The 17605-nt window shown below is 46.6% G+C and overlaps 1 protein-coding gene across 1 annotated transcript in view; it reads left to right on the forward strand.

The window, feature by feature from the left end:
* The window catches only part of GRID1 (glutamate ionotropic receptor delta type subunit 1), a 731665-nt gene that overhangs the window by 155714 nt on the left and 558346 nt on the right, over positions 1-17605 (forward strand). The window contains exon 3 of the mRNA XM_028514000.2: positions 7905-8189. Within this exon, the coding sequence (XP_028369801.1) occupies positions 7905-8189 (285 nt within the window). The remainder of the gene's footprint in view (positions 1-7904; positions 8190-17605) is intronic.

The raw sequence follows: 17605 nt of genomic DNA on the forward strand, positions 1-17605 counted from the left end.
GGGTGTGGGAACTCCCAGCCTGGAGGTGTTCCAGGAGAGACACTTGCCTGGGCACTGCTGCTCAGGCCAGGCATTAGGCTCATTGTCTCCTTGGCATTCTCTAAACTCTTGGTGAAATCCTTTTTCAGAATGGAGGGTTGGCTTTCAGAAACTCCCCTTGTTCAAATTGTGGAAGGTGACTTCACTTTTGGGATGATGAGCATCTGGGGACTTCGGCAAATTTGAAAACTCTGTGTCTGTACCCTGAAATATGGACACCAACAGTGCTTATCTTAGCAGAGTTGTTAGGATTATTAATTACATAGTTTGTTGCTATGCAATGCCAAGTTGAGTGCTGGGCCAGGGGTTGGGAGGATAAGCAGTATACAGGTGCTTCTGCTCATGGGCTCGTGGTTTAGGGAATGAGACAACTGGCAGCAGTGACAACATAGTTCACAATGGCAAACATGGGTGAGTGCTATGCAGACAAAATGCAGTGAGGGAAGATTGGGATCACAGAAAGTTCTCTTGAGGGAGTGATGGTTACCCACAAAAGTACAGGATGAGGAGAGTTAGCCAGACAGATACAGGAGGAGCCTTGCAGGCAGGTAGGGGTATGAAGAGACCCAAAAGTGGCAAGAGCTTTGAGTATCTCAGTTACTGCACAATGGCCAGCCTTCCACAACACAGGATGCAGGTGTGATTAGGCAGGGCCTTGCAGGCTCTGTTGAGGGTGTGGAATTTATTTTAAGCATAATGGGAAGCTAATGCAGATTTTAAGCAGGGACCACACAGTCTGGTTGGTATTTTATGAAGGCTGTTCCACGATATTGTGTAGAACGGGTGGCATGTGTCCTGGGGGGAGGTCCAGTGGGGAGGTGATAGCAATTTAGATGAAGGTGTTGGCAGTGAAGACAGAGGAAAGTTGACAGATCTGAGATATATTTTGGAGATAAAACATCCAGGACTTGGTGATGGCTTGGGTGCAGAGAGTCACGGAGAGAGAAGGGTCAAGAGCAAGTGGGTGGTTGGGACTCTATTTTACTGAGATTGGCAGATTAAGAGGGACAAGATCACACCCAGGAAGCTCAGTGTTGACATGCTAAGTTTGAGCTGCTAGTGGACTTACTAGGGGAGACCCCCAAACTGGGGGGTCAGGAGCCTGGGGAGGGTTGTGGGCTGAAGCAATAACTGTAGAATCAACAACAGGGCTGGGGTTTAACTTTTAATGGGATGGGTCTGATATATAAGGAAGGTTGATGATTTCATTGAAAGAGGACATAAGTGAGGGGTCTGGGTCTGAGTTTAGGAGAAGGAAGAGGTGGGACCACTCAGAGCTCATGAGCCTGGGCTTGCCTAAGACAAGAGAAGGCTCTCTCTTCCTCGACTTTTGCCAGATAGGTTGAAGAATCTGGTGGTAAGAAGTGGGATGAACTCCTAGTGATGATGGCTTCTATTTTTTTCTATGAAGAATGAGCAAAGTCATTAGTTGAACTTGGGGGAGAAACCCAGGAGGACTGAGAACAGCAAGTAAGGTGGTTGAGGGATGCAAGATGAAGGGCAGGGTGGAGAGCCCTGTTGAGTTTAGCAGTGTAACTTGGCAAGGGTCACTGTGTCGCCAGCTGTGTAGCTCTCTGACCCTCCTCTGATTGCTCACAGACATGGAGAAGTGGTTGGGCAGGTTGCCCCACCACAGGCTGATCCTGGGTTGGGATTTCACCAGCTAGGCTATATAGGAGCAAGAAGGGAGTGAGGGGGTCTGCAAAAGAGTGACTGGAAGGACGAATGGACAAAAAGTAAACTGAGCAAGGGACAGGGAATAAAGGCAGAAAGTAGCTGGTGGGAGGGTTGCTTAAGCAAAGGTCTACAGGACAGTATGCTTGTCAGGACTGTCCTGTGCTCTAGAGAGAGGGCAGAGGGGCCCTGTGACCCTCCCCTCAGGGGCAGCTCTTCATAGTGAGTGGCTTTTGTATAACTCTCCACTGACTTCCCCCATTTTATGGTTTTGTTTATCTTTTAAACAGTTTAATAAAACATGAAAAAACATTCTCTATAGATCAATAATTTACTCTGAGTTATGACAATACTAAATTTGGTCAATTATTCATTGACTATAAAGTATTTATAAATGCTACCTTAATTTAAAAGCATTAGCCATTAGAATTCAAATATTAATAAAGCTGGTGCCAACTAAAAGGAGGAGGGGAAGGGCACAGGTAATGAGGGTGTCAGGAGAGGGTGAGTGCTGTGGTTGTTATGATTATTTGAAGTAACGGGGTGGCAGTGAGAGCCCCCTGCTGGGGCAGGCAGAGGTGCTGGCATGCCTGGGCTGGCTTACTGGACCCCCTCAGAAAGAGGCCTTTCCTTCTGGAGGGCTGGGCTGAGCCTGGGGCTGTCCAGACCCTGACTCTCCCTTCCACTACCTCTGAGACCAGTGAAGCCTCGCCAAGCTTCTTTGGGTTGAGGACGCCTCTACTATAGGCTGCTTGAGTGTCCAGGTAGAGTGTCCTCTCGTGCCTTGTACATCTGGAAAAGTCCTGTCATTCTGATTTTCCAAAGGCTATTTAATAGCACCGGATGTTGCCTATTCAGGGACCACAGGAGAAGCAGGTATGGGTGTGCCCTAGGGAATGATGCATTCAGGGCACATGGTGGAGGGAAGGGCTGGGTTGCTTGTGGCCAGCATCACTCCCAGGTAGTGGCACCAGAAATTGTGCATCTCTTCCACTACAAGCCTTTTATGGTATATTTTCCCTTGGCCCTGGCCCTGGCCCTGGCTCTGGAATTTTCTGGGAATCCCCATGGGGAACGAGAAGGTAGGACATGAATTAGCAGTGGTGCCATAGTGACCTCCATGTTTGGGGGCACTTGTCTTATCTCTAGCACCCACTGTAGGCATCCAGTGGCTTGAGCTAAAGATTTGTTCTCAGAGAAGAGAAGCTTTGTATCTGCTTGTGGGATTCTTCTCTGGGGCCAGTGCTAAGTGTGGAGTTGCCCCAGGAGTTTCCATCCAAGGGAGGGTGGGGTAGATGTTCCAGGATTCTGGGCTATGTCCAGTGCTGGCTATCATGTCTTCCTGGGACTGGCTATGGAAGTACCCGGTGTTCTGGTTCTGAGGCTCCTTGTGCCGTTTGCTCTGGCTGTGTGGCCCCGGCCAAGTGGCCAACCCTTTCTGTGCTTCACCAGGGGATCAGAAAACTCATTAGGGGTGCAAGTTATGGAGATCCCACCTGATGTGGCCAGTGCTGTGCCTGACTTGTCTCGCCCTGAGTCCTGTGTGTGGAGAGCCTGGATCAGCAGGGTGCTGACATCTCACAGAGACTAGTGGGATGTGATTGTGGGGCTGTCTGCTGATGTCGGCTGAGTCCCAGGAATCCTCTCCTTTGGCCTCAACCCCAGCCTCTGAGTGGCCTTTCTTCCCAGTTCCTGGGAAGCTGTTGAGTGACCCTCTGGTCTCCTAGGCCACCAAGCTTGGGTAATGGGGTTCGAAGCTGCTCATTACATTCGTCTCTGCTTCTTACTTTCCCAGTTGATGAGCCATTCTCAGGGAGCCTTTATCAATTCATCTGCCTGTATTGTTGTAATCAAGAGAGATCAGCTTTATGACCATGTGATATTGGAGTCAAGGAATTACAACAAAGGCGGTTATCTTCTAGTGAGCCACAGAAACACCTTTGGGATGGAGAGGCAATAACAGTGGTGACTCCTATATTCCTACTATGTACTAGGCTGTGTAAATGGCTCTTCACATACAAAGACCTTTCACTGGATGTGTACAACAGCCCTGTGAAGTGGGTACCATTGCCTTTACTGGAAAAAAAGACACAGAGGCCCGGCCCCTTGCCCAAGGTCCCATGGAGTCTCCATATCAGAGCCCAGCTTCAGACTCAGGCTATTGGACCCCACACTGGTGTTTAGCATCTCTCTTCACAACCATGGTGTGAGTTCTGTAACGTCCTATCCAGGGAATGAGCATGTAACCTTGATTAAACTAATAGCTGATCTCACTTTGATCTGATGTATTTTGATCTTATTATTTTTATGTTAAGAGCCTAACATAACCGTCTAAATAACCATCATTTCAAGAGTGCCCCAATTAGCAGGCCATTCACAGTGGATTGGAAATTGACTTGCATCAGGCCTCTCCATTAGTCCCTGGGAGAGGCTTCCAGCCCTAATTACCCACCCTGTTTGCTGAGCCTGGAGGCTTGAGGAGCTTGCATGCAGCTGCAGGTGGCCATAGGAGCATGAGTTGGTGGTGCCCACCTCTGAGGGGAGGGCTGTCAGCTGCAGGAGTGAGGTCACCCTCTATTGTAACTACTGTTTATTAGGATTCTATGCATGACTTGGGTGGGGACATTGGTGGGGAGGTGGGGGTGCTGAGGGAGAGGGGCAGGAAACTGACATCTATTTAGCATCTTTCCTGTGCCAAGTATGGGCTTGACACTTGTGGTCCACATTAAGTCACTGTTCTCATAGCTCTGCTGGGTAGAGATTCTTATCCTCATTTAATAGAAACCAGAGGCTGAGAAAGGAGACATGCCACAGTCACATGGCTGCTGAGTGGAGCAACCCAGACTGGAACCATGAGATTCCAGAGCTAGTTTTGCTGTCCCTGTGAACCCAGGCCCAGCCAGAGAGCTGGCGTCTCTGGCTGCTAGCAAGGATGGGTCAGGGTGACCAGTCAGATGCTTGTGTATTCCCTGAGCATGTCGTTGTTGCCTGGCCCTGTTTGGTCATACTGCCTCCTTATCACACTGCTCTCCCCATCTTCTGTTGTCTGGATCTTGCTCTTCCTTTGAGGTCCAAGATACCATCCCCACATGTGTTCATCTTCCTCTGGGTTCTTCTCTTTTTTCTCACAGGCTGAATTGTGTGGTCTGTCTCCTTGGTAAATCAAAGATGGGACCCCTAGTCATTCTTCTCTTTGTCTTCCCCTCACCAGTGCTTAGTGCAGGGGTTTTCAAATAGGAGTGTGCTAAGTGTGTGTATGAAATAGGAGGTAAGGAACAGTCTGTGAGGAGTAGGAAGCATGCCTACATGGGGAAACTGAGTCTCAGAAAGAACCCAATGTATTGGAGTGGGGCCAGGGTTTGCCATCATAAGTCAGATGAGACCTGGCAACAGAGACCTGGGACCCAACGAGGGCCACAATGAGGGCATTTTCACTGGTGTCCTGGGCTGGGACCAGGGCTGGAGTTCCTGGATAACTTTATACCCCAGTGATACACAGTTTATTTTGTAAGTTTACCTTTTTAAAAGTTGTAAGTGCAATGTATTGTCATTGAAGAGAGTATGTGCAAGAAAGGGAAGGGCAATCCTTTTATCATAGTACCTTAGCTTTGAGTGCTTTCTCTTGCCTTTTTCATGAGCATGCTTTTCACCTAGTTGTCATCCTAGTGAGCTCACAGTTCCGTGTCCTGGTTTTGTCACTTAGCCATGTCTCAGAGGTGTTTTTAGATCAGATGGCATCTCAGTCCAGCACTGTCCCTTATCAGTTGTGTGGCCTTATAACTTGATATTTGGAAAATGGGTGCAGTGACTCCTACTCTATACAGATGTCATGAGCATATTGTGAATTCATGCATATAAAGTACTTGAGAGAATATTTGGCACTGAGAAAATTCTCACAGAGGGGTCCCTCCTCTTACATAGCTTCATACTTATCCATTGTTGCAGGATTATATTTTTTTGCTAAAGAAATGATCTGTTCACAACATGAAATTTTAACAAAATACAGAAAAGAAGGAGAACCATTTCTAGGTCTCTTTTAAAATGTGGTCACTTTTAATATTTTGCAGGATGTCCTTCTGTTTTTTTTTTCATGCATGCTCTTTTATTTACTTGATATTATAAAATATATACCTGTGTATTATTTTCACATAACTTTTATGACAAGCACTTTCCTATGTTATTGTAGTGTCTTCGTGAATAGTTTTAAAGTCTGCATATGTTTTCAGCAAATGGGGCACTTTCATATCACTCACTTATTTGTATCTTCTAGATTGTTAGCAATATCTCAAGAGTATGCACTAGTGTCCTTTATAGTGTTTTTGTATCTAGAGCCATTTCCATAGTTTGGATAAGTGCTCAAAGTGGAATTATTGGCCAGAAGGCATGAAATCATCCAGGCTTATGGTATTTTGCGCCAGCCTTTATTGACTGTATGGGCTGAACATGGTGTGTGTCTGGGGAAGGATGGTGACCAGAATGGGCATGACCCTTGTCCCCTGAAACTTGCATTCATGTAGGAAAGAAAGAGTAGGGAAATGTGGGGGTGCAGAGGGAGCACTGGACAAGGGGTCCCTAGCCAGTCTGGGGATGTAGACTTTGAGTCTCGAAACTAAAGTTAATGTGAGGTTCTACAGGCAACAGAAAACATGGCAGATTCCATGGGCCAAAAGTTGGGCTATTAGTTGGGCATAGTGGGCAGAGGTATGTGAGTAGTGTGAAGCCACACATCTTTGGGGGTCCTGCTGGACTACTTAAGAGGTTTGACTCTATCCGCAAGGCTTTTTGGGAGCCACCATGATTGGATTTCTGTTTAGCAGAGAACTCTGCAGTGTAAAGCCTTGGATGAGGCTGCTTGATTCTCAAGAAGGCTTCAGAGTCTCTTGTTTAACCATCCCAACCCCTGCCTCATGTGTGGAGGGTGAGGGGTCAGCAGGCAGAGCTATGGGCATTTGAATTATTGTCCTGACTGTGCAATGTGAGTGTTCTTGCATGGGGAGCAGCTACTTGATAGCATGGAGGTGATCTGCCCCTTCCTGCATATCCCAGCCTCCCACCACCTTGTTCTTTGGGCGTGCTCTGCTCTTGGGTTCCTGCACCCAGCCTCACTGAGGCATTACATAAAACCATGGGCTCTGAATCAAAAGAACCACATTGTCAAAGTTGTTCAAAAGTTGGCTGTCTGCAGCAGATGGCCTGCTGACATTCATAGTCTGTGTTTTGAAACTGCAGCTGCTTTCCCACATTTTTGCCATCACATAAAGCATTATTAATAAATGTTGCTTCAAAACTAGTGCAAGGGGGTCCAGTATGGTGAGATGTATCTTTCTGTTCATTGGTATGATGTGCCCAAAAGGTATAGGTGTGTAGGGGCGCCCCTTGTGGTCACTGAGTGACTTCAAAAGGCGAGTGCAGCTGTCCTGGAAAGGGCTGCTGGTGCTGCCTTGTTGGTCCTTTGAGCTGTGGTAACTGTCCTCAATTGGGAGCATCTTCCTTTGTTATTGTCAAGTGGCTGTTGAATAATCCTGGGCTTCTGAAACTAACTGCTTCATCCTGGGTTTGACCTAGTATTTTGATGATATGAATAAAGTGGACTTGGCCAGAAGGCAGAGGATTCTGTCTCCCTTTTTATTGACAACCTGGCCCTCTGGGGTAAGTGTCTCCCTGATTTTCTGATGTAATTGACTCCCTTTAGCCCAATCAGTTCAGTTCAGCCAACTGAAGAGCAGAGCACACACTGTTTTCCTGTTCTGGGCTTAGCCTTGGGGATATGCAGACCAACAAGATGAGTTCTTGACTCTTACGGAGCTTACAGCCCAAGTAGGAAAGAAGATGGTTAATTTAGTATTGCTGATGGGTGTCTCAAACAGATGTGGGTTGGATCCCTATTCTGCTACCTGTCCCTTGAATAGCTTAGGGCAAATAATTCTGCCTCTCCTGACCTTCGTTTTCTTATCTGTTGAATGGGCACAAGGGTGTCAAGCTGGCAGGATCACTGAGGGCATTAGAGGGACTGTGTGTGTGGGAGCCACTGGCCTGGCCTGGCCTCGCCTGGGGTGGGGTCTTGGTTCTTAGAGGGGGGCAGCATTTCTTGGGGCCCAGGCATAAGCTGCTGGGCATAGGCTGTGTGGATCCTAGCCAGTGCAGCATCACCCCCATGCTGACCCTTTCCTGTCTCTCTCCTCTCTTTCTAGCTTGTGACCTCATGACCCAAGGGATTTTGGCTTTGGTCACATCCACTGGCTGTGCATCTGCCAATGCTCTGCAGTCCCTCACTGATGCGATGCACATCCCGCACCTCTTTGTCCAGCGCAACCCTGGGGGTTCACCACGCACTGCCTGCCACCTGAACCCCAGTCCTGATGGTGAGGCCTACACGCTGGCCTCAAGACCACCCGTGCGCCTCAACGATGTCATGCTCAGGCTGGTGACAGAACTGCGCTGGCAGAAGTTTGTCATGTTCTACGACAGTGAGTATGGTGAGTTGAGGGGGGCTGGGGCCACTCTGGGGCTCCGATGGAGGCACAGCTGGGTGCTGGGAGACCTGTGTGCTGGGCCATCATGCATGGCAGCTGAGTGCTTTGGAGCAGGTGTGGAAGGTGTGGAAAGTGGCGGTGGTCTGAGCTGAGTGGGTCTTGGGTGGTAGGGCCCAGTGTGGACCTCTATGAGTGGGGGAAGAGCTGTGAAAACAGATCCATAGACGGGCACTGAAGTTGCCTAGCAACACCACCTTATCATGACAGCTGAAATTTGAATCATCTTAGAGTTTTCAATAAAATATTAATAAACTGCTGGCAGGGATATGAAGACTGCAGGCAGGCGGTGTGGGAGAATAGTGAGCATGGGTCTTCTCAGAAGTCTCTGCAAAGATTGCCTCTTACACTGGTTGGTTGCCCATCCTTCCCAGCTCCTTCCTCTCTCCACCCTGATCTGTCCTTAGTTTTAGGGTCTCAAACCAGTTTCAGGGGGAGGAACACCCTTAGTGTCATAGAGCCAGGCTGGGGTTGTGTGGGTCTGGGGACACTGGAAAGGGCTGGACATGGATTCTTTGAATACTTGCCATATGAAGAAAATCATAATTTGCTTGTTAGAAAACTGGAAAAATAGGCTTTGGAGAAATAGCTTTAGGTTTTCTCATGGCTGCTCTGTAAAAACAGACCAGTCCTCGTTCTGAGATAAGGTGGTTTCCACATTATGTGTTTTTTTAAAAAAATTTATTTTGAGATAGAGATTCACATACAATTATGAGAGATAATACAGAGAGATCCCATGTGGCCTTCACTGAGCTTCCCCAGTGCAGCGTTATGCATAACTGTCATACAGTATCATAAGCAGTATTTGACGTTGACACTATGCATAAACCTTTTTTGTATTTCCCAGTTTATATGCAGTTGGGTATGTATATTCACTTGTGTGCTGTTTTATCATGTGTGTATTCATGGGGCCCCACAGTAAGGTTTCTGAGTGGTTTCCTCACAAGGACCTGCCCTGCTACTGTTTATAGCCACGGCCACCCATTATGTGCCTTTAAAGAGGATGGGGGATGTTGAGGGTTGGCATCCCCATAGCTGGGGCTGGGATGGAGTGAGTGAACCCTTGAAAGTCTTACTTTGTCTCTTGGTGAAATAATTCCTTTGCCAAGAATGTAACTAAGAAAAGAATCCAGCATATGTTTGCATTTGCCTAAATACTCTGCTGTTCTAGGATTGGAGTGTTTTCCTCAGTTCTTGAGCAAATATACTGTTGGAGACTTCTTGGGGGAATTGAAGGGGCAGTTACTGTGCTGAAATAAACATGAGGTGGTGATGGGCGTAGGGCAGCCTGAGACTCTGGGTTCTGGAACTGGACTCTGTCCAGGACTTGTCCTCTCCCTCCCACCTCCTCTTAGTCTCTGGCCCTGGGAGGAGTTGGAGACATGTCAGAGCCCTGCGTAGCCCTCAGGGCATCTCTTGGGACCAGCCTTCGTCTGAGAACTCTTAGTGTTGGTGGCTCAACCCCAGTGTTGGGTCTGCTCTGAAGCTGGCCTGTGGGTAGATGTGGATGTGGCCAGGGTTGGAGGATTCCCAGGCTCACTGTCTATGGACCCTTCCCACCTTACTTCTCCTGGCATCTTTGTTCACCTTCTCTTCTGACCTACAGAAACTCTTTAAGCCCTGGTTTTCCCTAAGGCTTTGAGATGGTTTTGGTAGGAACTTTAACAACAGGAGGTAGGGATCAGCTCTTCAGCCTGCCCACCCTGTCTGGACTCCTGTAATTCTTTTTTTTTTTTTAAGATTTTATTTATTTATTTTTTTAGAGAGGGGAAGGGAGAGAGAAGAGGAGGGAGAGAAATGTCAATGTGTGGTTGCCTCTCGAGCATCCCCTATTGGAGACCTGGCCTACAACCCAGGCATGTGCCCTGACTGGGAATTGAACTGGTGACCTTTGGTTCACAGGCTGGCACTCAGTCCACTGAGCCACACCAGCCAGGGCAGGGCTTCTGTAATTCTTGCAGACTGGGTGACACATGCTCAGACTCTGTGCTTTCATCTTATTATGTCCCTAATCCCCACTCAATTCAAGACAAGTCCTCAAGGAATGGTGCCCTGACCTCTGCCTGTCCAAGCCTCCTCCCTTTCCTATGCAGCTGGCTCCCTGGTTATATGCTCCCATAGACACATGTCTCCTTCTCATGGTCTGCCCTCAGCTGGCCCCAACATATTCTTGAGGGCTGATCTTTGATGAACACTCTGCTCCTGTTCCAGGCTGTTAACCCCAGAAGAGTGGGCTATGTGCTGTTCACTGCTGTGTCCCTGTGCTTAGTGTGGGCCATGGCACAGAGTAAGCCCTAAGAAATTTTCCTTGTGAATGAACCAAATCATATAGGAGGACATGGAGCTTTCAAAAAATTTTAGCAGAAGACAAAGTAGAAATAGGGGAAATACAAGGGCACTGGATAGTCTGACCTCTGAGGTAGGGAGATGGGTTAGGTAACAGATGTTTCATTCTTCAGACACTCTCTCCTACTCCTCTCCTTTCTTCTCTCACCCAGAACCTTCAGTCAAAATAAAAGGTGTGCGTGCCTTCTCTTCAAACACCTACACTATTGCAACCTTTGGTGAGGTTGAAGTAAGTTTTCAAACAGACTGGCCTTTATCAGTAATTCCATAAATATGCAGAGTGACCAATAGCTCTCCTCTGGTGGACCACTGCAGGCAGTTGGTTGGTTCTTGAATGCTGTGTTGGGAGGAATTCTGAGGCTGTATGTGAGCAGTAACAGAAAGTGTTGATTGCTCTGTGAGGCCTCCATGGCACAGGGGAGGGACTAGTGACAATCTGCCCTGCTTGCTGATTCTGATCTAGGAGGTGGGTGGTGCAAACCTGCTGTAATTTGAATGCTGCTGTCCAGGGTGCTGACCCATTTTGCTTTAGACTTTTTGGAGGCCAGAGCTCTTGCATTGGATTCCATGCAGGAGACGTCCTGCCTTTTCCTGCCATGGTCATTGGCCACACTGATTTGACAAAGTTGGAGGCCAAGGTTTTGCCTCAAGACATTCTCTAGTATAAAACTTTAACCACCCACCTTGCTGCTTGTCCTGGCTCTGTCACTCACTCACAGCCCAGCCTCTGGCCTGTTTCCCAATATGCTTTGTGCTAGGTGAGCCCAGGATGTGGAAGCCCACATGCTCTGATGCAGCACATTTAGCCCCAAGAATGCAGGGTCTGGGTCTCCCTAGGCATGGCTGGTATTGGCCTGTCTGAGGGCCTTGGGAGGATTTACATTGCTGATATGCCCAAATGGGGCCTCCAGAACTCCTCCCCCCACCACTACAGCACTAGCTGCAGATAAGCCCAATGAAAGGCAGATTGACTCTAAAGATTGTATTATTCCTTCCAAAGTCAAACAGAAGTGGTTTGAAGATATAGCGACTCTTTTGGATGCTGATCTGCAAGTGTTTTTACATATATTATTTCATTTAAGGCACTTGATGACTCCCTTGGGTGGGCTAATTGCTGCATTTTACAAAGGAGGAACACAGGTCTCAGAGAGTTTTTTTCCAACTGTAATGCTCCTCTACTTGGCCAAGGCACCATCCTATTTCTATAATCTGGGGCTTGCTAAGCTCCAACTTCCCTCTCCTGTTCCAGTCAGGCAGAGTTGATGGCAAGGAGGGTGGTGGTTTGTAACTGACTTGGCATGTGCTAGGCTGATGAAGTTGGTCAGTTTAGTGCATGTCATAAGTAAGGTCCCAACCTTGCTGGGCAAGGCCTCGTTTTTCCTCACTTGCCTTTCAGCCTTCCTTTAAACCCAAGAATGTTCTGCCCTGGGTGGAGACTCAGGACTGGCCATTTGAGTCAGGAGTCAAGGGTCAGAGAAGCAGAGCAGTGGGTCCTGAGACAGAACTTGGCAGAGGAGTGAGAGGGGTTTGTATGTGCATGGTTTACAAAATGCAAGATGTGCCATTCGATGAAATTTCCTCAAAAATACATGTATGCTTGTTATGACAGTGAAAGGAAAAATAAAAGAGAAGCTGACATTTGGGAGAGAAAATCTGTAACATTAAAATACCAAAAGTTTGGATTGAACAGAACAGAGAACTCTGACTTGCTACTGCAAATTCTGGGATATTCATTGGTGTGTTGGTGAGGACTGTGCTAGGAGCTGCAGCCATAATTCTTCCTTAGTGAATACTTTTGGATGAGTGGTGGAGTTGTGATGGGATTTTAGAAATCATTGACTCATTCATTCAACAAATATTCACTGAGTTCCTACCATGTACATTTTAATTATTTTGCTACACACTCATTTTAGGTGAAGAAAAAGATGAGTGGAGTGATTTGGCTGAAGTTGCACAGGGCTGGGCTATGAAGTCAAGACCCCAGAGCTCTTTTCTCCTGGAGTCTCCACCTCTACCTCTGGGCTAGCTGGCAGGACCGGGACCCGTCAGGTGCTAGAATCCCACAGAAACAAAACATCACTGACATTGTCTATTTGTGCTAGTTCTAAAATTATTTTGAAAACTTAAAAGCTGTACATGATTACAATGCATATGTTAAGTTAAGAGAATGACAATAAAATGAACTCTCATGGACCCATAGTAGTTTAAAAAATGCAAAGGAGCTCTACCCTGGGGACAACTGCTCTCCTGATTATGTGCTCACCAGTTCCTTGGTTTTCTTTATGGTTTGTCATATAAAGAAATACAAAAATACAGCCCTGGACAGGTGGTTTGGTTGCTTGGAGGGTCATTCTACACAATAAACCATTCCGGGTTCGACTCCCAGTCGGAGCATGTACGGGAGGCAACCAATTGATGTTTCTCTCTCTCTCCTCTTTCCTCTGTCTCTAAAATTAATAAAACATCCTTGGGAGAGGATAAAAAAGAGAAATACCAAAATACATATTGCTTAGGTTGACTTGTTTGTGAAACTTAAATACATGGAATGACTCTTCTGTATGCTTTTGTGTTTGCTTTTTTCACTCATTGTTAGGATTTTGAGATCCACTCGTGGTGATGTGGGTATATTCAATCATTTTGATTGCTGTATAGTGTCATGTGGCTTATTATCTATTTTATTGTTATGGGCATGTGGGTTGTTTCCAGATATTTGCTATTACAAATATCGTTAATAAGAACATTCCCCTGGCTGGCGTAGCTCAGTGGATTGAGTGCGGGCTGGGAACCAAAGTGTCCCAGGTTCGATTCCCAGCCAGGGTACATTCCTGGGTTGCAGGCCATGACCCCCAGCAACCGCACATTGATGTTTCTCTCTCTCTCTCCCTCTCTCTCTCTCTCTCTCTCTCTCTCTCTCTCTCTCTCTCCCTTCCTCCCTTCCCTCTCTAAAAATAAATAAATAAAATCTTTTAAAAAAAGTTAGAAACATTTAGCAATTATAAAAAATTAAAAAAAAAAAAGAACATTCTTGTATTTATTTGTCTTTGGCGTTCCTGTGAGAGTTTTTTGAGGGTCTCTCCTGAGGAGAAGAATTGCTGGACTTTGGATCTATGCATGTTTCACTTCATTAGATCATTCCAAATTGTTTTCCACCCTACTTATTTATACTGCCATCTGCAACATATGAGAGTTCTCAAAGCTCCTAAGCGTGCCAACACCTGGTAGTGTTTTAATTTTAAGATTTTCATGTGAAAATGGTGTATTACTATGATTTTAATGTACATTTTCCTGATAACAGATGGGTTGAGCATCTTTACATGTCTTTATGGGCTATTTTTATTTTCTGTTTTATGATATGCCTACTAATTTTTTTAAATTTTTACCCATTTTTAAAATTGAACATTTTTGTAAGTTGGGTGTGTTGCTCTTTCAGTTAGCTATCTTAATGCACAAAAATTCTTTATTGCTTTCTTATCAAATTTATTCATCTTTTATATGCTTAGCTTTTTCTTGTCTGTTTAAGATCTTCCCCACCCAAATGTCATAAAGATATTTTCCTGCTGCACTGAGGGCAGATGTTATCCTTCTGGCTAGGTACCCATAGTTAGGTTCCCATGCAGGGTGCACCTGGCACTCGATGCTAGGCCACCTCTCCCCTGAAGCTGTGGCCCAACATTCCTCCCTGTTATAGCCTTGGGGCCAATCTTTTTCTTGGTGGTGATTGTACAGCTTGAGGCAACGTGGTCAGGGAGAGCTTCCTGGAGATGCTCACATGTAATCAGGGCCTAAAAGACTATTAGGAGGTAGGCACACAAAGGGCTCTGGGATGGAGGGGCATAGGAAGAGTATCCCAGGCAGAGGGAAGAGCATGCTGGAAGGCTGGGTGGGGGGTAATGAGAAGAGGGAAAGATCATATGGCTGTATTGTGGGCAGTGGTTATAGCTGGGCAGGCCTTAGGGGTCTCACTGATGAGCTCAGGATCACTGGATATTTGTGGGATCCATCTCATGCTACCTCAGATGATGCCTGTAGGCCCTGTTCTACATGCCCATTCCAGAGACCTGAGGGCAGACATACAGCCTAGAGGTCTTCATCTCCAGAAGATTCTTGTCCTTCCACTGCCTGTGTCCAGACTCACTGGCTGCACCTGGAAGGGAAGAAACTGACACAGGTAGAGGATCTATGATCTGACTGAGGGCAAACCCCAGGCTCAGAGTCCAAGCCAGAGGCAGGGCCTGAATGTCCTGGATGGCCCAGGTGACTTAGAAAACTGAGGAGGCTCAGGTGTCAGTGAGAGCTGGCTCATGTCCCTGCAGTCCTTAGTCCATGCTGGGCACTGTGCAAGCGCTTCAGTTGCACCAGCTCACATCATCCTCACAGAAACCCTTCCAGGTATTTGTGTGATCCCTGTATTACAGATGAGGAAAGGGGTTCAGAGAAGTGAAGGCACTTGCTCTAGGTCACATGGCTGCAGGGTGTGGGGCTGGCTAGGTCTGATTCCCGGTCCTCGTGTCAAAGGTGTGGGTAGCAAACACCGCAGGTAGACTCTTTTTTTAATGCATAAGGTTTTATTGTAGCATTTTTGGTAACAGCAGAAATTGCCATATGTCCATCTTTAGCAAATTAGTTAAGTATGTTATGTTATATACATTTAATGGAACACTATAGTTCTTTATGTACTAAGAGGCAATCCTTCCAACACATGGTACTGTTAGCTGACAACTGCAGTGCAAGAACAGTGGTATGGTGTTGCTCTTCACAAAAGCAAGCTTGTATGTGCATGTATGTGAGCACACACACAGTATAAGAAAGTGTTATGTTTGGGAGGGAGACACAGTGACTTGGGACAGGGGTGGAAGATATATTTTTTGCTGCATTTTTTATGCCTCTTGAGTTTTATATTAAGTGCAAAAATTAATACAATAATAGGCTGCCTCCTTCCCTCCTACTTACTGCCTGTGATGACTTCTCTGAGCTTCAGCCTCCTTGCCTAAGGAACAGGGATGGGGATTTCTGGGCCACAAGAGTAAAGGAACAGGCAGAGTGCCTGGTGCATGGCAAGTGGTCTGATAATAAGCCATGTGTGGGAGCCATGGGCGGCAATATTATTTTTTACAGGGCTGGATGTGGGCACAGGACCCTTTTGGTACAAAAGGTTTGGTTGTTTGCCTGTCTATCCTGGTTAGGGGCATGGACTCAGGAGCAGTCTACCTGGGTTGAATCTGGCTCTGCCTGTCTAGCTGTGTGACGTTGGGCAAGCCACTCAATCTTTTGTGTACCAATCTCTGCACTTGTAAAATAGGGATAAAATAGTCATCCCTGCCTGCTGTGGTCTGTGAGTGGATTAAATGACTTAATAGACTCAAAGGGCTTTACCAGTTCTGGCACATGTTAAGTGCTCAGTAAGACTTTGTACTTAGGAACTGCGCCTGGTGGCAGCTCACTGCTGCCCATTCTTTCTTGGCCTCTGAGCTGGTGCATCTCTACTGTGGCTTGTTCTGTGGCCTACACCACATCTTGGTGTGTTCTTGGTTCCTGGGGAAACAGAGCTTGGGGTCAGCCCTCTTTCCTGCAGGGGACACTCCAGCCCTCCCTGAAGTCTTTCTGCAAGGTCACAGGTGGCTCTGGTGAGCCAATGCACCTTCCCAGCCAGACAGCCTGACTGGTTCTCACAGTAAGTAGCCATCAGCTGTTGGACCTCATTCCCAAGCTTTCTTGAAGCAAAGCCCCCATAAAAAAAAAGAGAATTATTAGGACAAATGCAATTTAATTAATGTTCCATGCTGACAATGTCTAGTTTCTGGCCCCTGGCAAAGCAGGCCAGATGACTAAACCTCATTGTTGAGTGATCTTATTAATAACACATGGTATAATTATGGCATTAATTTAAATTGAGGTAATAAATACTTTTTCAAGAACAAATGAGTAAGTGGGTTTAATTGCTAAGACACCTACTAAGAAGTTTGACAATAACTTTACGGGCCGGGTGTTTTGGGTTTTGTTCTTCAATTTAATTACAAAGCAACTGTACTTCAGGCATGTTAATTGTAGTGTTTGCTAGATGATTAAAGTTTATTAACTCTGAAGTTCCCTCACCACCCCCATCAGATTCCAGAGCCTGTTTAGGGATGTGAGGTCTCACCTGATGCAGGCGTGGAGGAAGGACTGGATGGTGAGACCACTCTGTCCTGTCACACCACATGCCCCATTGTGTACCTGGCCCTGAGGGAGTTGGCATGACTGCAGCAAGAGCTCAGCCAGACCTCTGTGCTCCCCTCTTGCCATGTCACACTATACTGTTCCTTGGAAGGCCCTAAGACATTTCCCTTCTGCTGATGTTGATTCTCTAGGTCTCTTCAGCTCCTGGACACAAGATGAAACAGCTTTTATTGTTAAGTACCAGAATTTCAGCAAGGACAGTAACAAGATATGGCCCCATCTGGGAGGATCATTGGCCCAAATGGGATCCCTCCCCTCACCTAGTGAAGCGAAATATTATGTGCTCTTCAGGGTCTCGGTAAAACTGTCTCGTACACTGCTTTCGGGGAGAGCAGTGGCTCTTTTCTAATGGGATCCAACAATGTCAGGAGAGTGCCTTCCTTCTTTATCGAGGCATAATTGGCATGTAATAAAATACATTTTTGTTAGATGTGTGCTGTTTGATGAGTTTAGACAAATGTATGTACCAGCATACCCATCACTGCAGCTGAGATCCAAAACATTGCCACGTATAGAAATGACTTTCTTCCTGGCTGGTGTAGCTCAGTGGATTGAGCGTGGGCTGGGAACCAAAGTGTCCCAGGTTCGATTCCCAGCCAGGGTACATGCCTGGGTTGCAGGCCATAACCCCCAGCAACTGCACATTGATGTTTCTCTCTTTCTCTCTCTCTCTCCCTCCCTTCCCTCTCTAAAAATAAACAAATAAAATCTTAAAAAAAAAAGAAATGACTTTCTTTTGAAGAGAGAAAATTGTCAGTCACTTGCCTCTGGCTCCAGTCACTTCAGCACTGGTCTGGTGG

Source organism: Phyllostomus discolor, chromosome 5, assembly GCF_004126475.2.
Source record: "Phyllostomus discolor isolate MPI-MPIP mPhyDis1 chromosome 5, mPhyDis1.pri.v3, whole genome shotgun sequence".
In the NCBI taxonomy this organism is placed as follows: Eukaryota; Metazoa; Chordata; class Mammalia; order Chiroptera; family Phyllostomidae; genus Phyllostomus; species Phyllostomus discolor.